This window comes from Gymnoscopelus microlampas, assembly GCF_963454915.1.
Source record: "Gymnoscopelus microlampas genome assembly, chromosome: 5".
Taxonomy (NCBI): domain Eukaryota; kingdom Metazoa; phylum Chordata; class Actinopteri; order Myctophiformes; family Myctophidae; genus Gymnoscopelus; species Gymnoscopelus microlampas.
In genome coordinates this window covers 17,375,708-17,403,417 of record NC_139942.1, presented here as the reverse complement: position 1 = coordinate 17,403,417, position 27,710 = coordinate 17,375,708, and the positions used below count along the sequence as shown (strand labels likewise).

The following is a 27,710-nucleotide window of genomic DNA, read 5'->3' as shown; positions in this document are numbered from 1 at the left end:
GAGACATGTACATCTGTGAGGTATACTATGCCATTCAGATCCCATTCAAATCTTAGCCATAACTGAGTAGAACTGAAGAGTAAAACTATGTTATTTCTGTCTTATCAGGGCGATTTTGGGGGTCCAATGGTCTACCGCGACAAGTACCAGAGATGGATCCAGGTTGGAGTTGCAAGCTGCGGTGCCTGTGGCCACTGTGCTAAGCCTGACGTCTTCACCAGAGTGGACGGGGCCGAGAAGTGGGTCGATTCCATCGCCGATGACGTGTGCTTCTTCTGGGTTGAGAGCAGCTCCCGCCCCACTCTGCCAGCTGCTGTTGGCTCAGTGCCAGAAGGTGGGTTTGGAGTAATACGGTCCTAGACCAGTGGTTCTCAAACCTTTTAAATTCAAGGATCCCCATTACTCTGAGAGCGTACAAATGGAGGGGTCCATTTCACGCTCTCAGAGTCAGAGAGGTCAATTTGGATGTAGTCTGTAGTAATCTAACTACTGTTTCCCTTCTCTCGTCCTCAGTGGCGGCTGACCTTGGCGCTGCACGGTATCTGGAGGACAGTGTGGAGGAGTGAATCTGAGGAGGCGAGCGAATGGTCCGACCGTGGGAGGCAATGTTCAAACATTCATCAACTGTTTCTGTTTGTAGATGCAAATATTCAATCAGGTCACTCCTTGTAACTCAATTAAATTGCATTTTTCATGGTCTCACCAATTTCTTGTAAAAAAGATTAAATTAGATTAATAAATACATGCTCCTTGTCTTGTTTTTTCTGTTTCCAGATCATGGACAAAGGAGAAAAGTCAAATCAAGCCGCTCCAAAGACCACAACACTGCACTCCACAACCTTCTCTGGCTTCCGCTCAAGAAACGCCCCTCAACAACAACCATCCTAACTAATCTAAAAAGACAAATAGCTCAGAATAAGTTGATTAGAGTCTTGTAACTGATCTTATTCTTATTAAGCCATATAAAAACAATTGCAACAATAAAAGCTCACAAGCTGACAGGCTGTGAGCTTACAGATCTGCTATTTTGGAAATTTCTTGAAATGTATTGAAATTGCTTACCTATAATGACAAGACCAGGTTGAAAATGATCTATAATACAATAGGCATTCAACATTATGGAATAGGTTATGGAAAGCATTTGATGGGAGACACTGCATGCAAAACAACAGCCTTTCATACTTTGTGGCAGGCTGGTGTTGTTTACTGACAATAACCCATTTTCAAGTAAAAAAGCATGTGATGCAATGCATCACAGATATCAAGTCAAATCCTCAGTGTTCATTTATCCATGTGTAAGTCTTTAACCCATTAAAACCGGGAAAGCATTTGCGTCATTTTACTATTAGATTTAGCACATTGGTTGGCTAGTTAAAAATAGCAGATATACTCATAGCGTGTCACCTCATGCCTGGTACAGAAAGATAAGGTCAGAACACAGGGCTCTTTTCTCTATAATGATGTACTGTCATGCACTAGGGAACACATGGCAAAAAAAACAGGGAGTCCACACACAAGTCAAACGTTTAAAGTTATATAATGTATTGATCTAAATTAAATAAAGAATGACAATAATCCAAACATAAACTGAGACGAGCACGTCAGTAATCAGTCATGTCTGCAGTGTATGGATGTATGGTGTGTGTTTGTGTGAGTGTTGTATAAAAAGGTGTAAAGTAAGAGGAGGAAAAGAGGAAGGTTGGTAGGAGAGGTAGTTATACACATTCCCAAAAAACCCTCACCCAGCTGTCCTGAGTTCCACTCTGCACTGATCATACCAACACATATGTGCACCTGTATGCTATATTATGCACAAATACCTGTTACTGCCACAGTATCCTGCCTCAGCAACCTTTGTACACAGGAGAAAATTTAAGAGAGCCAAAGACAGGACAGTCTACTGTATATAGTGGAGAAAACAAGAAACATTAGGATTAGAGGTGGGCATAGATTAATTTTTTTAATCTAGATTAATCTATCTGCAATCCTGGAGTTAATCTAGATTAATCTAGATTAAAATGGCTCATTTGAAGTCTGCCGAAGGCATTCAAAATGTGTGTTCTAGGGATGCACCGATGGGATTTTGGCCGATATCGATATCCGATATGATATATTGCTGTTATGACCGATAACCGATATAACCGATGTCGATATGATCAATAAAAAAAACAGTTTTATCCAGTCTGAAAAACATGTGTAAACACTGCATTTGAAAAGGCAATCCCTGTTTATTCCAAATTATTTTATATTATCATCTGGATAATCCCCAGAGCAAAAAACATATGTGTCAACTGCAAAAAGTACCAGTGACAGCAGCTTAGAAAGAAACTTGGCAAATATCAATTGATATTGAATAATTGAATAAAAAGTTTGGGCCCCAATACTGACCCCTGGGAGACGCCCAAATGATTTGAGCTGTATTTGCCCAGCTTCACAAACTGTTGACGTCTGTCCAAATAACTTTGTTTTAATCCAGTCTACTGCAATGCCTCTAATACCAATTTTCTCCAGTTTGTTTATTAATATGGTGTGATAGATAGTGTCAAAAGCTTTTTTGGGGTAAATTAATATTCCAATTGCAACTGTGATTCTTTCAATGGATTCCATCAATGCCTGAGATGTTGATCTGTTAGTTCTAAAACCATATTGACTCTCTGAGAGTAGGCTACATTACATTTTTCCAAAAAAGAATCTAGTCTGCTATTGAAAAGTTTCTCCAGTAGGCCTATCATTGAAAATTGTGAACAATTGGTTCCATTTGGACACTGAATTTACAGACCCATAAGCCATAAGGGTCCATTTGGTTTGTACACTCCGAGTTACAGACCCATATAAGGACCCACTTTTAGAACCACTGTCCTACACTCTGTGTGTGTGTGTGTGTGTGTGTGTGTGTGTGTGTGTGTGTGTGTGTGTGTGTGTGTGTGTGTGTGTGTGTGTGTGTGTGTGTGTGTGTGTGTGTGTGTGTGTGTGTGTGTGTGTGTGCACCCGCACGCTTAATAGCATACATGTGTTTGTTGTTGTTAGCATGTAGCACTCATTAGCATGCTCACGCAACAAGTATTACCAAACAGCGCCCAACTACTGCTATGTTTGTTCATCAACACGGTAGCGGTCGGAGGCTCTGCTTTTGTCCAATGACCACTTTAATAAGCTTCGCTGGGCTTACAGACCTGAAGCAAATGAATTAACGAGTGGAGCAACACGCTCCTCCTCTCTCTGTCTGAGTGAAATGAATAAGAGGCAGTGCGCACGTCTGACCATGTGAAACCCGACACCTATTCCCCCCCCCCCCCCCCCCCCCCCCACACACACACACACACACACACACACACACACACAGAGTAATTCGCCCAGCTACATCAGCTAATGTTTTGGCTCCCAGACCGAACTTTGAGAATAGATTAACGGCGGTAATTTTTTTTATCGCACGATAAGAGTCCGCGTTAACTTAGCCCGTTAACGGCGTTAACGGCCCGGCCTTAATTAGGATACACAGCAAAACGTGTCAACACAAAACCTAATGTACACATGACAGTGCATCTGCCATCATGTTCTCAGAACCTTTTTGGCGAATATCCATATCGTAGGAGTGCAAGTAACCTCTCCCTTCTTCCCCCTGTTCTATCACAGACTTGTTATCTTACTTTCGAGGACAAGAGCCCAGACACACACACACACACACACACACACACACACACACACACACACACACACACACCCACACACACCCCCACACACACACACACCCCCCCCCACACCCCCCCCCCCCCACACCCACACACACACACACACACACACACACACACACACACACACACACACACACACACACACACACACACACACACACACACACACACACACACACACACACACACACACACACCTCTACCCCCAGCCCCAACAAGCACATGCACGCACAGACACAAACACGCGCATACACTGAAAAGACAGCTACTCTTTGGAACGGAAGAACTGAAGTTTATTGTGTATGAATTATCAATCGATACTGACCATATGCATTATATACCCAGTTGTGGGCAATAAGGCTGTCGCTCAAAACAAAAGAAAACAAAGAACAGAAAACAAACAATGAAGGTGGTGATAGGAGGGCGATAGTGAACTTTTCCTACAAAGGTTTTTCAATTGACATTCCCAATTATGATTTTATTTTTCATCATATGTGATTAATGAATAACTTAGCATTTAGTCTTATGCAGATTATGTTTTAATTAATTAATGTAACAATTACTTTCTAAATCATGATTGCATGATTTACTGTAATAATTACATTTGCATGTAACAAAAAAAAGAAAAGAGGATAGAACTGAGGAATTAGTTATATGGCTGCAGTGCTTATATCTAACCTTTACATTTGACCATCACTTTATAATACTTCTACAATACACTATGATATTTGATAGCTTGTAAGTGCCTAGATGTCTCCACTAGGCCTACTAGCTATTGTTTTGGTACAGCCTATCTTTGTTCAGTTTGTCCAGGCAGCTAATAGCCTGATTATCAGACAGAAGCTGCGTGGAGCTTCAGTCTGACATTGGCTGCAGTGTCCGCGATTAGAGGGAGGGGATTCGAATTTCCCTAAACCAATCACAAGAGATTCACGATTCCGCCTACATCTGACGTCATCGCACAGCTTGTTTTAGCAGATATTCACTGATTGGCTTGTCGTTAGACCACTCCCACCTCCGACTCTGATTTGTCAGGTATTGCTTCGATCGCGAAAAGCCATAGGCTGACATTATAATGCCAGACCAAGAGGAGCTCACTCAGAGAGTGGGCGGGGTCTATGGGCTGGAACCAGGCTAAGCTACAGCATAACTATGATCTCTTCCCTGTGCTCGAGGCAGAACTACCGTACGACTGACATGAGTGTTAATGTACTTCTGACCATGATATCATGTAACATAAAGCATAATAGCTGCGAGGCGTTGTGAGCTTGTAGATCTGCTATTTTTTGGCAAAGAGGTATAGGTGTAGAGGGGGGAAAAAGTCTAATCTGAAACCCCATTTTATACAATATAGAGGGGGTCCCTGCTTCATCTCTCTGTCAGCTAGGGGGTCCTTGGCCTGCAAACGTTGAAGACCCCTGCGTTAAGTTGAACCCCTAACTGCTCCTGATGAGCAGGTTGGTGTCTTGCATAGTTTCCTCCACTGTCGGTGTGTGAATATGCACATTGTAAAGCGCTAGGGATGAAGGCGCTATTGTGCATCATTTACAGGCCAAGCTTGCTGTTTTTTACATGCGACACCTGTGCGCAACAAAGTATAAATCAGGAATTATTGTACATTGTCATATTAATTAGGGCCGACCACCATTGGTGCAAACAAACAGTGGCACATTGTAGGGCCGCAAATATCGATTATTTTCTTAGCAATTATTCTCTCGATTACTTTTTTGAAGTGCATATTTTCATATTCAAAATAGCCGATTAACCACTTAAGCGTCATTTTATACTTTCGGTGTGAAAGTGTGAAAATAACCATCTACATTTTGACATTTATATAATGACATGCCCAAAATATTGATAGATTATTAATTGATTATTTTGACATTAACAATTAACAATGTTTTTTATAATTGATTAACTGTTGTGCCCTAAAAGCGTCCATATGTAACATTGTTTTCAAGAGATGCTAAATAAACCACCACCCGCTGCACAACCTGTGTGGCGAGAGGGAGTCATGTACAGACAGACAGACAGACGCAGGGGATTGGCTCTCAGTCCACGTCCGAAAGAAAAGCGTAATTATTGTATGGCGGACTGAAGCTAAGATACCATCAGTAGAAAGCTTCTGACACAGCGGTTACAGAGCCACCACACCTATCCCCAATTCCTTAGGGATTAAAAACTGTTTGAATTACATGTCGTCAGAGAGGGAGGATGACAGAGAGAGAGGATGACAGAGAGACAGAGACAGAGACACAGAGACAGAGACAGAGAGTGAGGAAGAGAGAGACAGACGACAGACAGACAGACAATATTCAGACACAATTCAAGCAGCAGCACAATCATTTGAACCACGTTATCCATTTATACGTTGTCAATTCAAAAATAGCAGATGTACACGCTCGCGGCGCGTCATACATATCAATTTGGGGGTCCTTGACAGAAAAACAAACGTTTGAGAAACACTGTTATAAGAGATCCACGTTTTGGAAGCCAGCAAACAGAGCCGAGCATTTTCAGTTCGGCACGGCAGTGCCTGTGAGGGGCTTCTCATCCAAAATTCTCCTGTCCCATTTCGTTGCCGTCGGGCAGAAACCTCTTATCTCATATTTTAACTTTTTGTGTTTTTTCGTAAATGAAAACCCTGCTTGATCATACTGCAGCATCACACAAAAGTATCAAACATACGGATCTGCAAGCTCAAAACGCGGCACGAAGCGACCCGTTTTGAGCTTGCAGATCTGCAATGTTTTGCTATGTTTTTATCTGAATCCTGAAAAGTAACAGTTTTGGACACACTGTGTGAGGTTTCCTCCCGACAGAGACGATTTGTTGTGTCTGCGAGAGAGAGAGAGAGAGGCCCTGTGAAGAGTGGAGTGCTCTTTCATTGGAACGCTGCATGTTCCTATCAGCCATGAAAATCTCAACACGTCAAATAAACCATTTTGAACTATTTTCTACACCCACACGCAGACTACTGTTCAGTGGTCATGCAGTGCATCCTACCGTTTGAGGCTTTAAGCGCTACTGCAAGAATCACAGTGGTAATCTAGCCGTGACTGTCTGTACGCGCTAAGCCACTTTGCCACCACACATGCCAGTGGTGAGGAGCTGTTCAACAGGGCTCTAAAACAGTTGGTGCAAAAGTACATTTACTCAAGTACTGTACTTAACAGGCCTTGTGGTTCAAAGAATGATGCTATGCGAGAGTGCGGTCTAGCCGACACCAACTCGGGACTCTGAATCGCTACCCTCGCTAGTGGTGGGGAAAAAAAGAGTTCATTTCAGTGAAGGAACGATTTTGTTCACGTTCACGGCAATGATTCGTTCAAATGATTCGTTCACGTTCTCGTTCAGTAGCGCTATTTTTAGCGGTGCCAACCGCTCTACACTTGACTTTGTCCGTATGTCCGTCCGTCCGTCCGTCCGTCCGTCCGTCCGTCCGTATGAGCCTGACGGCAAAGAAGAAACACATACAAACACACGCACGCACACACACACACACACACACATGGCCTTGGACATTGCCTATGCCATCTCTCCTCTCTTTGGCCACACGTGCCACTGCTTATCAAAGAGGGGTCCAGGGACCCCCAATGATGTTATGTCCGTCCGCCCGTTTATAGCACGGGATTTCAAACAGCTATAACTCCAGTTCGCAGCATGCCACCAAGTCCTAATTTGATATGTGGACTTAGACCACCAATAGGGACGAGCATGAATTGCTGAAGTTATCAAAGCAGGCTCCAGGGACCCCCCCCCGTAAGTTATGTCCGTCCGCCCGTTTCAGCACGGGATGTCCGTTTCAGCACGGGATGAGCACGGGATTTTAAACAGCTATAACTCCAGTTTGCAGCATGCCACCAAGTCCACATTTGGTATGTGGACTTAGACCACCAATAGGCACGAGCATGCATTGATGAAGTTATCAAAGAGGGGTCCAGGGACCCCCAGCGCCCGTATGAGCACGGGATGAGCGCGGGATTTTAAACAGCTATAACTCCAGTTTGCAGCATGCCACTAAGTCCACATTTGGTATGTGGACTTAGACCACCAATAGGGACCAGCATGAATTGCTGAAGCCCCGCCCCCTCTGTCTTCCCATTGGCTGGCCTTCAAGCAGCCATAACTCAAGTTCGCAGCATGCTATGGAGTACAAATTTTGGACATGGACTAAAGCCAGCAATAGGGACTAACTGTCATTACTTAAGCCCCGCCCCCTCTGTCTGCCCATTGGCTGGCCTTTAAACAGCCATCATTCCAGTTTGCAGCATGCTACCAAGTACAGATTTGGTAAGTGCACTCAGACCACCAATAGGGACAAACTGAAATGAGTTAAGGCCCGCCCCAAAGGCACCGCTTCCTTCACACAGGGTGTGATTTTTTGCTAGTGTTCAAAGTTTACTCGAGTAAAAGTACAAAAGTATTGGCATCAATACTTTTGGCGCAGTTGCCCTGCCAGCCTCATCCTTCTCTCTCTGACTTTGTCTGTGACCCGTGGTAGGTCCCCGTCGGTGACCACATTTCTGATGCGGTCCGTCCACGTGACACCTAGTGCCATTCGTAGCATTCTTGTGTAGACTCCATCCAGGGCCACCCAAACAAAAACAAAAAACGTATTACGGTCATTTCCGAGTCGCACGGCCCAATTATTGGTTACGTTAACGTTTGGGCTGGGATGCTTTTCAGCAGTGGCGTAATTTACACAGGGTTGCTGGGTTAAAACAGCGAAACGCTGGATTGCAAACTCCCTATTAGTGGATAACTTCAAACTGAGTCGTTTCAGAGTGAAGGCTCCTTCATCAGAGTAAACGTGCACCGAGGCAGAACACAGAACACACCATTTCATAAGAATGCATTACATAAATAGACAGGAATCACCCGCACAAAGTGCAGGAAGGCCTCCCATAGTGATTATTAGCGTTGAGCATTCTTCAGGTAACGATTCAATCGCAAATACAAATCTATCTATCAATAATTTTAATATAACTGCTGAAAGCAATGCATAGTGTCATACTGCAAGCAATACTGAAGACGTCTGAGGTTTGGTCTGTGAATGTGAAATATGTTAAAATATAAATTATTTAAAATGAAATGAAATTATAAAAAATGTGTTTATGTAGTTCATGTATTCAAAGTACTGTAGGTAGTGGATGCCATTATGACTGATAAGGTTCATTACATTGCATCCAAAGTTGTCGACATGTCTTTGTTTTTAGCTTTTTACCCCCCTGTTCTCCCCAATTTAGTCGTCATGCCAATTGATTCCTCCCCACACACATTTCTGCCTTCGTCCTACTCCTCCCGCCCAACACTCCCTGCTGACAGGTGCCACCCAGCCAGTAGAATTATGTGCAGTGACAATTATCACCCTCCCCGCCCGGCTTCCAGAAGGCCAGTGTTTTTATGAAGTACTTTGGAAACATTTAAAAGGAAAGCGGACCTGAGTGTTGAACATAAAAAGGTAATACAGTATGTAATACAGTAGGCCTATATGAAGGTGCCAGGTTGTAAATGCTTTGTAAACAAATGAAACATTTAATCAATACTAAAAGATAAAGGTAACCAGTGCAGGACAGTCGCCAGGAGTGGACTAATGACTAAGTGATCACATTACATTACAGTCATTTAGCGGACGCTTTTATCCAAAGCGACTTACAAAAAGTGCATTCAACATAGGTAGGCAAGAAAACTACTAATCACCAGAAGTCTTAAGTGCATTCAACACTTCACTTGTTCTGGCATTTCTTAAAATTCTACCAGCCGCATTCTGAATTACCTCTAGTTTCCTTTAAAAGAAAAATTGGTAGTCCTTTAAAAAGGGAGTTACAGTAGTCTAAGCAGTGATGAGCGGGCCGACCCATAACCCGCGGGTCAACCCGCGGCGCGGGTGGTCGAGTCAGGATTTCAGATGCAATTATGCGGGCTGCGGGTGAGCGGGTCAGCCGCTCTCACATGCAAAAAAAAAAAAAAAAAAACTATTTTGAACAACATGCTTGTTTATAGGCCATGACAATGTTGTGCTACTGTAGACATTTAAAGCGACTTTGGGTACTTAAAAGAGCCCTATGATGATGATTATTTTTTTTTCCCCACCGCGGGTCGCGGGGCGGGTTGAGCCATAGATTTATATATGGGTTTGCGGGGCGGGTTGAGGCGGGTTGGGTTCCGTGGCGAGGCGGGGCCATTTTCAACCTATCATCATATAATTGGTCCTCACTCATTTTCATGATAAAATGGTAGCATTTTTTCCTACTCGGTCTGTGTCTCATAGGAGGGCTGTGGACACTTCAGAAACCCACCTACCAGTAACATCAACAGTTTTTTTTTTTTTTTTCAAACAAGATTATTATTATCATTTTTGTATGTTATTAACGTGAGAACAATGGCTTCCATTATAGCATGCTAACTTTCCAGGAATAGAAAGCCTGCAGTTTCTATCAGCTTTGATTCCCCATCGTTAACGTCACTGGTAAGCAGGTTTCTGAACTGTCCACAGCCCTCCTCTGACACAGCCCAAAGACAAAAATTATACCATATTATAATGAGCATTAGTGAAGACCAACTATATAAAGATAGGTTGAAAATGGGTGAAGTCGTCCTTTAATCATGCTCATGTATCACGCTCATGTATAGGCTAAATGAATAATCAATTAAAATATTTTTTTTATATAAATACATTTATTTTACATAACATTAATTTCTTTTATGTCAACGAATCGACACAAAAACGTAAATATATTATAGTAACTAAATTAATTAGTCTGATTAACCTCTTAACCCTGTATTATACTTTGTAGTACAATGCAAGAATTCAACAAATTGTGAGCCAGTAGTTCTGCTATTTTCACAAAAGTTTGAAATGACCGTGATATTTGAAGTCATATTGCCCAGCCCTAATAGAAAGGTCATGTCAGACAACAGCACACAGCATAATAGTAATAATAATAATAATAATAATAAACTTTATTTGTATAGCACCTTTCATGACATGAAATGCAGCTCAAAGTGCTTTACAGAGCAAGAATACAACAACTAATTTAACAATAAAGCAAAAAAGAAAAGCAAAAGCATAAAACAACATTAAAATAATAGCAAAAAGAAAGTGAATCAGGCAATACAGTGAGGACATTGATAACAACACAGAGATTTAAAAATCAACCAAAAAAAAAAAAAACAGCTAAAAGCAAGAGTGAATAAGTAGGTCTTGAGCTGTGCTTTAATGCGGGATCGTAAATAAGTTTCAAGTCTTCCCTCACGGTTTCATCCGTAACCTACTCTTGACCCTAGCTTTTGTTGCTGAACTCAAATCTTTCCCTTGATTACATTTGCTTAAAGATTATTTTTTAAATGTAATGTTTTACCTCAGCTTGGATTTACTAAAATAAACTGTTGCCTGCACTTATGTCCTGCCTAATGACTATGCCATCATCACTGTCACGTGCTTTATAAATTGAATGACATTTATCCCAGGGGGGCTTTGATGAATGACCTGATGAAGCCCTTCCTGGGCTAAACATTGTTTGGATGTTGGATAAATAAATCATGGAACAAGCATATTATTCTGTGTGCTGACATTACCTTTCTTTACTTTCTTTTTTGAGTTCCAAATGTACACATCCTGTGCTGTATACACAGTCACATTAATTAAATAAAATGTAACTCAATTTAATACTCTCAGCGTTAAATGAACACTGGAGATTTTGCAGTGTGTATTAACCACTTTCAAACTGGTGTCCCTACTTTGGTCGTGTCATTATACGGCAATATTTTCAAAAAGATATACATTAGTAGGCTAATTTTAAAGTTGATCATGTATTGAGGTGTATTGTATATTACGTAAATAATCCTTTCATTGTGACCTAACCAAATTCATGCCGCTTTAATATAATTCAGCACTTTATGTTTCAAGTTTCGGCCAGTGGCGTCAGTTCAGCAAAAGCTAAGGTATGGCAGCATGCACGCGACGGTCACCCCGAAATTTTTGTGCGGTTATGGGCGGGTTGGGTTCGTTTTTTTCCAGTTTCTGGTTACTTTATTTCGGTTTTAGGGTTAGGATTCGGGTTAGGTTAGGGTTATGTTATTTAATTCTTATTTTTGCCTGATTTTCCCGATTTATTATCAAAAAAGTACTTCTTTTTTTTTTCTTCCCTGGAGCCAGGGTATGGCAGCTGCAATAGCCTGCCATACCCAATTGACGCCCCTGGTTTCGGCCCTATCGAGGTCAGTATGGGTCGTGGTCTAGGCGTGGATGGTGGAGAGAGAGTACCCCCATCTGCAAGAGATGGGGTATGAATGGGGTGAAACTGAAAGATAGAGTGATGGAGGTGTGTGTGCGTGAAGTAAGTAAGGAGAGAGAGATAGATAGAGAGTAAGGGGGGGGGGGGGCTGAGACAGAGACACAGAGAGAGAGAGTGAGAGAGAGAAGGAGAGAGGGTTATTATTGTTTGTGTCTCTCCACTCAGTGGAGTCAGTGGTGGAAAGTAACTAAGTACATTTATTTAAGTACTGTACTTAAGTACAATTTTGAGGTATTTGTACTTTACTTGAGTATTTCCAATTTCCAATACTTTTACTTCTACTCCACTACATCTCAGAGGCAAATATTGTACTTTTACTCCACTACAATTATTTGAGAACTTTAGTTTGCTAGTTACTTTTCAGATATAAATTATGATATTATGAAACATACATTAACCACTTTAGCCCCATTTTATACCTAGGCTATTTGAAAATAGCAGATCTACAAGCTCACAACGCGCCGCAGCCCGACGCGTTGTGAGCTTGTAGATCTGCTATTTTCAAACATTTTAGTACTTTTACTTTTGGTACTTTAAGTACATTTTGATGTCAATACTGTTGTACTTTTACTCAAGTACATTTTTTATTCTGAACTTTTACTTGCAACGGAGTACTTCTACAGTACATTGCAGTATCGATACTTTTACTTAAGTAAACAAATTGAGTACTTTTTCCACCACTACATATAAAGACAGAGGCAGAGTGGAGCAGCAGTCTCAGACTTCCACTTCTTCTACTACGTGATGCAGGGACGGACGCACATCTGGATTTTTATCTTCTGAACAAGCTGAGGATCGTTGTTCATTTCCAAAACAAAGCAGGTGAGTTTTCACTTCCATTTCCCCTTCTTCATGTTGCGGAGTAGAAGTATGAATGATCGAAAAACGAAAACACTCAAGTAAAGTAAGAGCACCTCAAAATTGTACTCAAGTACAGTACTAGAGTAACAATGATGGGTACAACATTGGTAAATGGGTAGTTTAAGTTAATTGTGTTGATTGTATTCATGCTGTGGTTCGTATTGTAACAGTAAGCTGACTTAAAATAAGTGTTAAATAGCTCAGCATTCCCCTTGTAATAATCTGTGATTGTTCAATAATGGGTCACTGTCTCTCCTGCCTTCAGTAACAGAAAATATATGTGCAGGTTGGGATGCCAATTTGATCCAATCAGGAGAGATAACTCATACAGGATAAACAAGTGAAATTGGAAGTGATGCAACAAAAAGAAACAAACAGACAATGTTGGAACACTATATAATTGAAGCTGATAAATGATCGTTGTGGAGTTCTCCCATAGAGTTAAAACAAATAAGAGTTCTCCCCACTGATTGGATCAAATTGGAACACTATAAAACTGAAGCTGATAAATGGGTTCTTCTCCCCTAATTGGATGAAATTGGCGTCACACCTGAATGTGTATTTTTTGTTTACTGAAGCGCTGGAGAGACGGGGAAGCCCAAAACCTTTTGTTTAAACCAAATAATAACACTTACAGCACTGTTAACTGCCTTACTGTATGTGTGTTGATAAGCTCTATTAATAGTTGTCTGGTAATACTGGCTATGAGGAAGACTGGTATGCAGGTTTGGATTAATTCCAGTGTGAATAGATTATTTAGACAGGAGGATTAAAGAGTGTTTAACACGCTGCCACTGGCCTGTTACTCATCTTTGTTTGATGCAGTTTTTTTTAAGCAGTGTGAGCCAGGCATTAGGCAATGGACTACATTCTTCCAAGTAACGACTGTATAATACATTGTCTGATTCATTCTCAAATACCTAACAGTGTTTTTAAACCTAGCATAAGGCTGGACCATGTATGGGCAATTTGTTGCAAATTGTGGCCAATTTGTTAGAGGGATAGTTAAGTGGGAGTGCTTTGCGCAGTAACAGCACACATTTTATAGCTCTATTCTTCTTGACATCTACAGTGAGAGTCATTGCAAAACACTTGGACTTGTAATACTGTAGGCCTATGCTGATCCCTGAGCAGCTTTCTACAGATGAAAGTCCCCTATTACTTTAGATTGGACTCCTAGGGCTAATACAAAGTACTTTTTTAGGCCCATATTTAGTTTAACAACTGTTAACAATTTTCTAATCAATCACTTACATCAGGGGATGAAGTCTGCCTGCCTGCCTGCCTGCACGCCCGCCCGTCCGTCCGTCCGTCCGCCTGCCTGCCTGTCTAATGATCAAGTTGAATGGTGAGAGATAAGCTTAATTAAACACAATTTAAAAATAAAGTGTCAACTGACAGATTTCGAAGACAGCTCCTCTGAGTTGAGCTTTGGTGCTCGTTTCCTTTTGTCTGACATAATCTGTAATTAATATGATAAAAGAAGGTGTTCATTATTACATGCTGTGAGAGGAAAGGAACTGTCGCCCTCATGGGCCTATATCAATCCACATGTGATTGAGACCATTATTATAATTCACATATATGTGATAACTTTCTATTATTCCGTTGTAATAAATAGGATGATTGATATCACCTATCAAATTCAAAGTATGTGCATTTTACCCCATTGCTCTTCATCTACGTCAACTGTCATAGTGCTGTCCCCCCCCCCCCCCCCATGACATTTTGGGGGACTTTTCTGCCTTTATTCTATAGTACAATGGAGAGAGACAGGAAACAGGGAGAGAGTCGGGGAGTGATATGCAGCAACGGTACGCGTCTTAACCACTGGGCTATTGGCGCCCCCAATGTGTGGAGACGTTTCTGCCTGGCTAGGTACATGTTGCCATTTAGCAGCGGATTACGTCTTCAGTGTAGAGGCTGCAAATTAACCCTCGTGTCCCCATATTTTCTAACCATAGCAATCGCCTCTGAGCTCTGACCACAACTTAATCCAATCCTTAATTCTTTTCACAGTGCAGACAATCTACCATTGCATTGGTAATGCTTGCACATGAAAAAAACAAGATTGAAATATTGTAATTTAGTGATTGAAAGCTAAAGCAGTCTCACGGCAACGTATAATGTGTGCATCAAGCGTATCTTACCTATTCTTTTTAACTTACTTTAATGTAGGCTACGTGAGGTTTGCACCAGGCAGCGGTATTAGGAAAGCTAGAGGTGTTCTAATGTCCAGCTATCTTGCCAGGTGTTCTGAATGCTTGCCGGCCCGGGACATACGGTTGTACCAGAGCCAGGCCAACAGTTGGCCGCCGCCATGCACTATTGATGTTTTAGAACCACCACAAACAGACACCAACTGTCTGCATTGCATTTCCACCCCCCTGTGAGCTCTAGTCTCAGGCAGCCTGTGGATACTCTATGAGGAGGGCCATACATGATCCACACATCCAATAGGCTCTACGCACAGCAGCCACATTGGAAAGAAATTGGGCCAGTTCCTTACTATCATAGGTATTACCAATGATACTAATGAAGGCTCTGTTCCATTCTGGTCAAACAGAGTCAGTGTGCTGATATTGTGCATGTTGGCTTCCTTGAAATGAAAAGGTGTGAAAACCACTGTGCTACACTAAATTGAACAGAGACTTCATTAGTATAATTGGTAACACCTGTGAAGTGTTAGCCTGGAGGGACGATTGATGTGCGATTGGTTAGTTAATGTTATTTGTTAGGCCAAACAGGATAGACTACATGCCATAGACCATATTCACACGGCGGCCATATTGCCATTAAGTCAATGAAATGCCACCCCAGTTGCCACCCCAGTTGCCACAGCAACGCAATGTTAAATTCCAAAATGGCCGCCGTGTGAATATGGACTATAGTATGAGGGATGATGACTCTGTGATTGGCTAATCCATAGTTAGGCAGCGGCCCAACCAGCCGACCAATGCTGTAACTTCATGGCCAGACTTTCTGAGATCTCCACTAGGTAGGCGGAGCTAGGCGGAGGAGCGTTAACAACAATTTGGTACCACCCACCCATAAAACAAACATGGGCAAATTCTCCTTCTACAGCACTGCCACCCAGGATTGGAATGGACTAACCCCATCCCTCAAAAAATGCAGTTCGCTGGGCTCATTTAAAAGAGCCTTAAAAAATCACCTTTCAGGAGGCCAAAAGAGGAGGTAGTACCATTTTCCCATTAGATAGCCGACCCCCCCCCCCCCTGTTCTTGTACATATCTCCCCCCCCCCTTTTTTATTTTTTTATTCTCTTTTGTTGTACATAGTATTATATGTATGTATATATGTATGTATATATATATATATATATATGTGTATAGATATATATATATGGATATATAGATATATATATTCTTGCTGTTTTTTTATTTTCTTTGTGTAATGATATTCGAACTGTGATGCCACTATATATGTCTATGAATTGAATACCAAGGCCCTCATTGGAAACAAGTCCGCAAGGACTTTTATGAACGGACCTGTTAGACAAAGTATTTTAAATGTAAATGTGTTGTTTTACATTTTTTGCCTAATAAAATATTCAATCAATCAATCAATCCAACCGCCTGGCTCTGCGAGGCTAGTAAGACTAAGAGCTGGCCCGACCGAAAATATAGTAGACTGTAGACATTTTTTAATAAACCTAAGCATCTGAAGAAACAGTAGTTAATTCTGAATAGGAGTGTGAGTCCAGGCCCTCCTTGTACTCCTTGTTTTATTGTTACGTTTTTTTTTAAATCATATCTCCTATTGCTTTTTTGTCAGGAACATAAGTAATGATACCTTTGTTTGAGGCCTGAAAGGAAAAACTATGAAGCAGATAGGAGAAAAGCAATCATAGCTTATCACCAGGTAGAAATGTTTTGCGTGTCCAAAACAATTTGCATAACTGCAGACTAATTATACAGTAATTAGTCATGACACAATTAGAGTAGGTAAAAACATTTATTTTCATGATATTTGATCATTTACTGTACTTTATATGAGATCTGTCTCAGTCTGTCGTTTGCATGCCCCCCTTCTCACCAGTCTGATTGTCTTTTATGGCCCTATTAGTGTGTCACCGTCTCACTGTTTTCACTTTGTCTCTGTCAGGTGGAAACCTCATATGTCCAAAACTGTTACTTTTCAGGATTCAAATTCAAAAACAGCAAAAGTAGTAACTTCAAAACGTGTCGCTTTGTGCCACGTTTCGAGCTTGCAGATCTGCTTCTTTTGACACTTTTGTGTGACGCTGTAGTATGATCAAGTAGGGCATTATTTAACGAAACAACACAAAAAGTTAGAATATGGAGATAAGAGGTTTCTGCCCGACAGAAACGATTTGCTGTGTGCAAACAAGGTTATTTGGGCAATGTTCTGTTGACCACAGCATTATTACTTGACCTTTCATTTGTTACACTAAAATGCATCAACACGTCTTACAGCAGCCATCTAACTACTCCTCATCAGCCGCCATGTCTGTGTTGAACTGCTCCTTCGTGACTCGCTCCACCACCTCAGACAGCGGCGGCGCCGCGGTGCACGATGACTTCGGCTGCCCCGAGGCAGCCGTGGCGTGTGGCATGAACCTGTCCTGGATCCTGGCCAACGCCAGTGCTCAAGACCTGGACGAAATGTGCCTGAGCGAAGTGGAGTACCTGGCGAAGTACCTGGGTCCCCCGCGGTCCCCCGTGTTCCTCCCCGTCTTCGTCGTCTTCCTCGCCATCTTCGTGGTGGGCGCCCTGGGCAACGCTCTGACCTGCGCCGTCATCATGCGTTACAAGGTGATTGTGGGAAAGGTTCAGCAGCAGGAGGGGTAATGAGAGATTCATCCTCCCAAGGGGCCAACCAATAGACTTAAACGGTCCTTTGTGCCACTAGCTATGAAGTGTACCGAGGCACAGCTCGTTCAGTAGACTAATTGCTCGGAAAAACAACTGTTCAGCACAGTAAGGACTCTATCTGACATGCGTTCTCTTGTATTTACTTTGTCCTGCACTATGCAAGCACTGCTGAGGGTGTATAGAGTTGCACTGTATATCGTAAATGTCGTAAATTATTGATAGTGTTGCATTGCATACGATGTCTTTTCCTACAATGCTGTATCCACTTGCTCTTGTTCTTGCTCTGTAACTCTATCTTAACCTCTTGAACCCCAACATGCCTAATCTGGGGGGGGGGGGGGGGGGTTGGACTATATTCAAACTAGAGAATTTGGTGGTTAAGAGTTGACTTCCACTCATCTAGAGGGTTTAAGCGGTTAATAACTGCTGTGCTGCCTTTGGCGACTGAATCAATAAGGTCTTCTCTTACCTAAGGTGATGCGAACCCCCACCAACTACTACCTGTTCAGCCTGGCCGTGTCCGACCTGCTGGTCCTGCTGTTGGGCATGCCCATGGAGCTGTACGAGCTGTGGCAGAACTACCCCTTCCTGCTGGGCGAGGAGGGCTGCTACTTCAAAACCTTCCTGCTGGAGACCGTCTGCTTCGCTTCGGTCCTCAACGTCACGGCGCTCAGCGCGGAGCGCTACGTGGCGGTGCTGCACCCGCTCAAGGTCAAACGCACGACCACGCGCTCCCACGCCAAGCGGGTCATCCTGGCGCTCTGGGTGCTGTCCATGCTGTGTGCTGTGCCCAACACCAGCCTCCATGGGGTGGTGGTGCTGGCCCCGCGGTTTGGACGAGAATTCCCCCAGTCTGCCATGTGTAGTACGTATGAAATGTGACTTTATTTTCATTTTATTTTTTATAGTAGCTAATAATTTGTTCCCCTTTTTTCCTCACATTTTATTCTTTATGCCAATTAACACCCCCACACACATTTCTATGTTGCCACTGGTGTTACTCTACTGGCTCAACTGCCAGTGAGGAGCCCCGACGAGAGGATGTAGTGCTTCTGTCCTACAACCCCCCCCCGTTCAACACCCTCGCTGGCATAAGAATAAGATACAAGTACAGCAACAAAGATCAACCTCCCCCTGGCTTCTCTCCCCTGAACACAGCCAACTCTCCCACATCAATTTAGTTTAGCAGACGCTCTTGATCCGGAACGACTTGCAGTAGGTAAACACATACTCATATAGTGCCTCAATAATATAGGATCATAGGTAAACCAAGAACCTAGCATCAGTCTAAACATTATAATATAAAAAAAACATTATAGAAACTATAGGATACCAGGTCAACAAATGAATCTATAGCATCTGTCTATATAACATACAATCAAAATTCTGAGAGAGAGTCTGAAGAGGCGAGTTTTCAGATTACGGCGGAACATTGGGAGTGAATCTGCAGTTCTAACTGCAACGAGGAGTCTGTTCCAAAGGCGCTCTGCCACGCAGAGGACAGGTACTTTAGCAAAATAAAGAAATATAAAATAAAATGATAAAATAATGAAATATAACATTTAACTATGTAGCACTAACACACACTGAAATGGGTTTTTTAATGACATGGCACGGACCCCAACCATAGAGCCACATATTACTGCCTGCAGACCCCGAACTCCAGCCAAACCTCATGCATATTGTTTAGTTGATACAGCCAACCGCAACAAAAAACGATAACTCCCCACAACAATTACAGTTATGGCAGACACTGTTATCCACTGCCAAATCAATGAAGACATCATGAAACCTATAGTCAACAAATAACAACGGTAAATAGTCACATAAATAGAGTGGAAAGAGAACAATGTAGTGCAGGGGTCCTCAACAGGCGGACCGCGGTCCGTTTCCGGACCGCGGGGCACCTCTCTGTGGACCCTGGGAATATAGTTATTTTCGCGCGCGCGGGGGGCACATGCGCGCGCGTGCATGTGCGGACCCTAGCCTTATTCAAAAACGGATTTGTGGACCTTCAAGATTTGTTGTTGAGGACCCCTGATGTAGTGCTTCAATATCTCATCGTTGCAACAGTGTTGATTTTGTCGACTAAAACTATGACGAAAAATGTTCGCCTTTTTTCACTGACGAAAACTAAATAAACACGAAATAAAAACTAAGCTATGATGTATAAACCAAGACTAAGTATATTGACAATTTCGTCAACAAATAAAAACTAGCCAAAATGTTAGGGAGGGACTAGTGGAGAAGAGATCCAGTAAAAATAACAAGTAAGACAAGTCATTTTATATTTGGTTGCGCTGTCGCACTCTGAAAATAGCCGATCTACAAGCTCACAGCGCGGCGCGCTGCGACGCGCTGTGAGCTTGTAGATCGGCTATTTTCAGCGTGCAATGCAGTGTAAAATCAGCCATTACGATCAACTGTAGATTTTGTTGATTATAATCTTATATTTAGTCGACTAAAACTAGACTAAAACTAAAACTGACTAAAATATGACTAAAACTAAATGGATTTTTATCCAAAAGACTATGACTAAAACTAAATCGAAAATTGCTGTCAAAATCAACCACTGTGTTTTCACAACATACTGTCTATAGCTCTGGTGAGACCATCCTGGATGTACCACCTGATCGCCCTGATCTCCACGCTGTTCTTCTTCCTGCTGCCGATGCTGTTGATCAGCGTGCTGTACCTGCTCATTGGGCTGCGGCTGCACAGGGAGCGTGTCATCACCATGGTTGAGTCCAGGCCCGGCGTCGTCAGGGACGGCCTCTCCTCCGCACACAGGCAGCAGCAGAGGACGAGAAACCGCCAGGTCACCAAAATGCTGTGTAAGATATGATGCCATTGCAATTGACTTTTTTTTTTTTTTCGCTAAAGAAAATCAAACACAGTTTAACCACATTAACCTTTTTTTTTGCCAAGGAAAATCTAACATAGTTTAACCACATTAACCTTTTTTTTGCCAAGGAAAATCTAACATAGTTTAACCACATTAACCTTTTTTTATATTTTGCTAAGCAGAATATAAACATAGTTTAAGCACATTAACCTTTTTTTTGTTAAGGAAAATCAAACACAGTTTAACCCTGGTGTCCCTATTTTGGGCATGTTATGTCAAGTTTTCTTTTTTTATTAACGCTTAAATGAAGAAAAAAACGTAACACTTTTAGAGCATATGTCTAGTGGGGACAGAGTTAGCAATAAATGCCAAAGAAAATTGAGTTGTTTTCTTTTAATAGCAAACTTCCCTAAAAGTCAACGGTAAGAAATAGGCAATGCAGTACTAACAGACACTTGATTTGTTCAACTGCACACTGTGTGGAGGTTGGAAAACTCTGGTGGTCCAACACCGCCGCCCTCGCTGACTGTGATTGGCTGAAACGTGCCCAGCCCCTGTTTGACTACCAAATACATCACAATATGGTCACGAAAAGCCATTACAGCTGGTCTTTAAGTGGTTAAACTGTCTGCTCGTGGCTGTGCGTGCGTGCATACGTGTGTGTGTGCGTGTGTGTGTGTGCGCGTGCATGCGTGCGTGAGTTACTCATGTAGGCCTACCAGAAGAATAATACCTGGGCACTTCAGGAGAGACTACCCAAATAAAATACTGGAGCACTGGACTGGTCTGCACGTATTTATTATTTTACAGGGGTGACATTACGTTTCGACTTGCGTCTTCCTCAGAGTCAAACAAACGTCTGAAGTGCCCAGGTATTATCCTCGCTGGTTCAAGTTGTCCCTGTTGAGCACCAACGAGCCCTTCTGACTTCAACTGGTTGAAGCGCGCCGGACTTCTCTTTGTACCTTCATAAAGGACTACGTTTGCCTGGTGGTGCCTGCCTACAGCATACCTTTTTCTCAACTTCGTTGCTGTCGGGTGGAAACCTCTGGATGTACAAAACTTTAATTTTTCAGGATTCAAATAAAAAAAAGATCAAAAGTAGCAAATCTGCAAGCTTCGCGTCACGTTTGGAGCTTGTGGATCTAAGTGAGCGACGCTGTACTATGATAAAGTAGGGCGTTAATTTACGGGGAAAAAAACCCAAAAGTTAGAATATGGAGATATTCTGCCCGACAGCAAAGACGTATTCTTTCTCAACATTGTAATCATGCCACCAACCATGCAGCCTGTGTGTCTGACCGTGTCCCCACCAACCCCTGTTTTTTTCCTGCCAGGCGTACTGGTCGTCGTGTTCGGCCTGTGCTGGGCTCCGTTCCACGTGGACCGCCTGCTGTACAGCTACATCGTCATCGACCCGTGGTCCATGCGGCACGTCCGGCTCTTCGAGTGCGTCCACATCGCCTCCGGCGTGTGCTTCTACCTCAGCTCCGCCGTCAACCCCATCCTCTACACCCTCATGTCCACCAGGTTCCGGGATATGTTCAGACAGGTCACCTGCATGACCCCTGCGGCGTCGCCGAGCGCCCAGGTGACCCTGTGCGAGAGAACGCCACACGACAGAACCCAGAGGTAAAGGGACATTTCACTTTCAAACATGTTTGGGGTTATTTTTAACGTCTTCTCTGGCTTTTGTGAGCACCCCCCAGACAGTTATGAAGTTGCTTGATTCGGTATTTAGATATTTGATATAAATTTTAGCAGACACGCCCCCTTCCTATACAAACCCCCCATTGTAACTTCAAACCTGACAGATTTATTGAAAACACACATCCTTGGTTCAAGTGACTGATATTCTCTTTCTAATCTAATACGTGAGGAGGCTGTGTTTTTTTTTACTTTTTTTATTTATTTTTCTTTATTGGGGGGGAAATGGATTTTTTTCTAAAGAGAGATGGGGATACCCCTTCACAGCCTACACCACTGGTTCATAAAGTGGGGTCCGGGGACCCCCAGGGGTCCCCAACAAAATGAGGAACAGTTTAAACAAAAGCCCAATTTTTCTTTTTCAATTATTTGAATATAGCAGATCTACAAGCTCGCAATGTGTCACGTTGTGGGTTTGTTGATCTGCAATTAATTTGTTCTTTTTTTTAATAAATGTTGACAAATCTTCTCTTATAGGGTTAGGCTGGCACAAAGTATTTTCAGATAAGGGTCCGTGGCCAAATATACATAAATTTGGGGGTCCTTGGCATGAAAATGTTTGAGAACCACTGGCCAACACATTGTGCAACCCTAATACCTAATTTATGTTATACGTGGTACATTGGCGTCTCGCACCGAAAATAGCAGTTCTACAAATTCACCGTGAGCTTGTAGATCAGCTATTTTTGGTGTGTGACACAGTTGTACAAAAAAGTATAAATCAGGCTTAATCTTGTCATAGAGTTTGAGTCCTGAGAAAAAGATGATCCTGTTGTGGGACTATTTACGACCATAGACTGTAAAAAGAAAAATGGACAAAGCAAGCCCCATTGGTTTCTGCAGACCGTTTTGAAGCCACTTTTTCGGAATTCAAATCCGCCATCTTTGAACTCCCAGTCCCAAAAACAAACCGTAAACGACTGCTATTGGCTGCCAGCGCAGCGAGGGCGGGTCTTCACTCGGTAGAACCAGTAGAAGCTCTAGAATCATACCCTTCTTTATCATATTTCTTTTTAATTTAATGGGACCATAATTTACTAAACGCATATCATGGTAATTGAAAGAATACTTTAAACTAGCGAATGAAAGCTTAAAGTATTTAAGACAATGGTTATTAAGGTAATAAAATCAAGTGTAGTGTCTGGCCAAAAAACAGTTCGCTTGAATAGAGAGTTATTGCTCCTGCAGCCAGCATGGGGGAAATAGCAAAACTAGTGGCCATTCATATGAACTGTCACTTCCTATATGGACTCAATTTAGAAACCGGATGCTAGCCCCTTGGTTATGACTGTTGGATCATGTCTGTCAGTTGTGAGAAAATCAAATAATGATGTGCACTTATAATTTGCCAAGTGGCTTCTGGTAAAATCACATTATCTCCTAATTCAGTGGTTCTCAAACTTTTTCATGTCCTGGACCCCCAAAATGATATGATTTACAAAATATTTTGTTCCTGGGACGGGTGATGCTATATTAACTAATTATGCTGGGGGCCCCCTGGGACCCCCCCAAGGACCCCTGGGAACCACTGTCCTAATGCATATGCCATGTCTTTTCACTGCGTAATAAAACATTATGTATTTATTTGTATATAGTTTGAAACAATTTACAGCTGTAAAAATAGCATAAAGCATATTTCTTAACTGATGGCTACGCTGATTATAAAATATTGTACAATCTTGCTACTATTGTCATTATGGCTTTTTTTGTTGTTAATTGCTTTGATGTTTTTGAAAGGGTGCATACAAGTACATAATTACAGTGTTAATATTCATTGTTAATGTTCTCCTGGGGGCTTGTGTCTAATTAAAAGTAACTAGGCCTAGTGAAATGAGTTCATTATTTTTTCTCGCTCATGTCCATATTATCACAATAAAAAGGAGAGAGAGAAACGATTGCTTGTCATATGACCAACAGGCTACTCTTTCAGAGATGATTTTGAATGCAAATGTATTGAATCATTTTCTCCCAATGCCTCTGAGAATATTGTGTATTTCTGTTCATTAATATAATTGTACTCCGCCGTTCTCCTTTTGAATGACAATTCAAAGGTGGCAATAGACCCAATCCTCCCAATTAGGCACACAGTTATTTTGGTATTCGGAATTCTCCGGATAGCTTGCAACTATGAATTTCTAAGGTTTTCTTGAAACAGCAGGCTTCTGCAGATCACTCACTATTTTAACATTGATAGTCTAAAACCGGGGTCCTCAAAAATGTTCAGGCCAAGGACCCCTTATCTGTGAGAGAGATGAAGCAGGGACCCGCCCCCACTACATATTGTCACAGATTCAAAACATTTGTTCATCAGTGTTGTGTAAATTAATGTTTTGCTTTTTGTTTGTTTTTTGTTAATCTGTTCTATATGATGGATTCATGTTAATGTGCATTTTCAGCCTTTCAACCACTTAAACCCTCAATGCCGTTGGCTCTGTACTTGTCTGCTCTTTTTTGTTACCTCTGCAAAACTCTCATGCCGAAAATAGCCGATCTTGTAGATCTGCTATTTCTTTTTTGTTTTGGCTAATGTTCTCCTCAGAATAGGGATGCTAGGGTTCAAGTGGTTAATGTAAAAAAGAAGTACCTATTACACAGAGATTTGGTGGCCCCTCTGTAGTAACTCTGAGGACCCCCTAGGGTTCCCGGACCCCCTGTTGACACCTGGTCTAAATACAACATGTAAATAGCTGAATATTGACTAAAAACAACCTGTCACCACTCTTTATAAAGCTGCTTGAGGACTCATATTCTTGTATGATACCTCAAAACAAGCAAAAACGCCCGGCACAAAATGCAATTATGCTGGAATAGCAAGAACAAGTAACAACTAGACGCGTCGCAATTCAGGGCAATTGCAAAGTGTGGTTGTGCCGACGCCGGTCGTGGACTGCGGCCGCCGGGACTCGAGGAATACGCCAGGAGGAATACTGTCGGACGCTGCGCCAATTACATTGTCACGTCTCTCATGAGATCACTTGCGTTTCATTTTGAGAGGATCGATCCACCCCGAAATAATGTTTTTGCATCAAACGGTTACTTTTTGCGCATTTGTGGCGCCCCCTATGGATCAAAGTGGAAATGCTTTTGGGGATTCGTTGAGTAAACCACCCTCGACATGTGATTCAAATTTGGGATCGATTGGTCGTTTCGTTTTTGGCATTTTTGGTAAAACGGGCTCCTCCCACTAACTTTGGAAGACAATTACAGACGAACGGTAAGGACTATCAAAATGCCGTTTGGATAGGTTTATCGCATGGGTCCATAGATCCCGTGTACCGATTTTTGTGAGATTTGGAAAAAAATTGTAGGAAAAGGAGCAAAAAGTGTGTTTTGAAGAAAATTCAAAATGGCAGAAAATCTATCCTGACGCAAATAGGCGTGGCCTATATGGGGAGATGCGTTGTGACCCAAGGAATCCAGCGAAAAAGACATTTTGATTTTTCGACCTACGGTTCAAGAGTTATAGGCCAAAACGTAAAGGGGGCTGTTATAGCGCCACCATGAGGCCGACTGGTGTAATAATTTTTTTGATAATTTTGGACTAAATTATGAACCTTCCCTCAAAGTCTTGTAACTCTAGCCCTTACCGTTTCCGAGAAAAAAAAATATTTGAATGGGAGTTTTTTCATTTTCCCATTAAAGTGTATGGGGAAATTTAATGCACTAATAAATCAATATCAATTAAACTATTTAACCAATCTCTTAGCAAAATACAAGCGCACGATTCCCGTTCAAGCCGGTCATTTTGACATATGGCACTAAATTGGGGAAAAAAACAGTGGGAGGAGTAGCTGGCTCCTTTCCGAGCAAAGGAGTAGCGTCGACTTCCACGACTTCGCCTCGAGCTCCTGTCCATGAATATCACAAACAGGATAGGTGACATGGCGCTCAGGCTCTGCTCCTGTCGGGGAGGGTGGGTCTGATGTCATTGGGTATAGGAGTTCCTCAAAGTGTTCCTTCCACCGCCCTACGACTTCCTCACTTGACGTCAGCAGAGTCCCGTCCTTGCTGTACACAGCTTGGATTGTTCCTCGCTTTCCCCTCCTTAGGTGTCGTATGGCCTTCCTTGTATAATGACCCGAGACCATACATTCCCACAACACACCTTGGTGCATTCTATTGTGTATTGAGGCAATGCTCTGGGGATTTAGGGCTAAGTAAAATGCAATAATAGGGCAACAATGTAGGCTATATATGAATGTGCACGTAGGGCACACCTATACACAGATGGTTAATATTTAGTAGTAGGAATCATGTACACAGCACCTTCAAGCACCATTAATGTATACCTTGCCATCTTATTTCTTACTATATACTATTCTTTATTTTTGTATTGTTATTTCTGCTGCAATGTTGTTTACTTTTGTGCACTTTAAATGTTGAATCTTAAATCCTGAAATACAAAAAGAATCCTATACTTGATTTACTGTACATGACATTCACCCATTTCAACAAAGAATAAAATGAGCAGAGTTCGGAGATTTTACGTGGGTAGAATATTTAGTAGCATGAAAAAGAAAACAACGATACAATATACTGCAGAGCTTTTGCATGATTACCAGTGTGCAGACTTCATTTCTTCTTTGAATATTTAGTAGCCCACAGGTGAGCAGTGCAAACCCTGACTCTCCTGGGTACAGACATGCAAATGTCAGTTGTTTGATGACCGTCCGCTATACATATCACAAACATAGGCTACTATAGTGATATAGACACTCACACTAATATCGTCACTGTCGGTTGGAAACCTCATTGTGTCCAAAACTGTGACTTTTCAGGATTCAAATTGAAAAGTAGCAAACGTATCCAGATTTTCCAGATCTGCTACTTTTGAGGTTTTTGTGTGACGCTGTAGTATGATCAAGTAGGGCGTTGATTTACGAAAAAATAAACCACAAAAAAACACAAAGAGATAAGAGGTTTCTGCCCGACAGCAACGCTGTATGTTTGTGAGTCCAGCGCTGCTCTGGTTTGCTGCTGTGCTGTGGGGAGGCAACATGAAAGCAAGGCAATGATGAGGCCCGGCAGATTCACTGTCGTTGGCCTACTTCTAAAGCCTGTGCATGGACAGCCGGGAGGAGGAGGTGGAGGAGGAGAGGAGAATAACATCTCTGAACTGATCTCCATGCTGCTGGACACAGACTACTCTCATCTTTGAAGTGCTTTCATCTCCCCCCCCCGCCAAGCTTCAGCACAGAGCGTTTTAATCAACACCAATCCGGCTTCAATGTACAGCAGTGATCCTCAACTCTTTTATTTATTCATTTCCAGGACCCCCGGTATTAGGAATTAGGCGATGGACCCCCTTTTGTTATCTCATGGGACCACAATCTGTCCTCAGTCTTCAGTGGTTAAGGATAATTCCTTTTAACAGGTTGTTCATGAAAGTCCTTGCGGTCTTGTTTCCAATGAGAACCTGTGAGCAATTAGGGGTTAAGAGTCTTGCTCA

General features: G+C 42.2%; 1 protein-coding gene across 1 annotated transcript; it reads left to right on the top strand.

The window, feature by feature from the left end:
- Positions 1 to 17,289: 17,289 nt before the first annotated feature.
- LOC311044967 (neuromedin-U receptor 1-like) lies at positions 17,290 to 22,190 on the top strand (the record flags this gene model as incomplete). Its single annotated transcript, XM_084056776.1, has 4 exons — positions 17,290 to 17,649; positions 18,184 to 18,574; positions 20,310 to 20,543; positions 21,892 to 22,190. The coding sequence occupies 4 exons, from the start codon at positions 17,290 to 17,292 to the stop codon at positions 22,188 to 22,190; spliced, it is 1,284 nt and encodes a 427-aa protein (XP_083912902.1).
- Between the last annotated feature and the right edge of the window lie 5,520 nt (positions 22,191 to 27,710).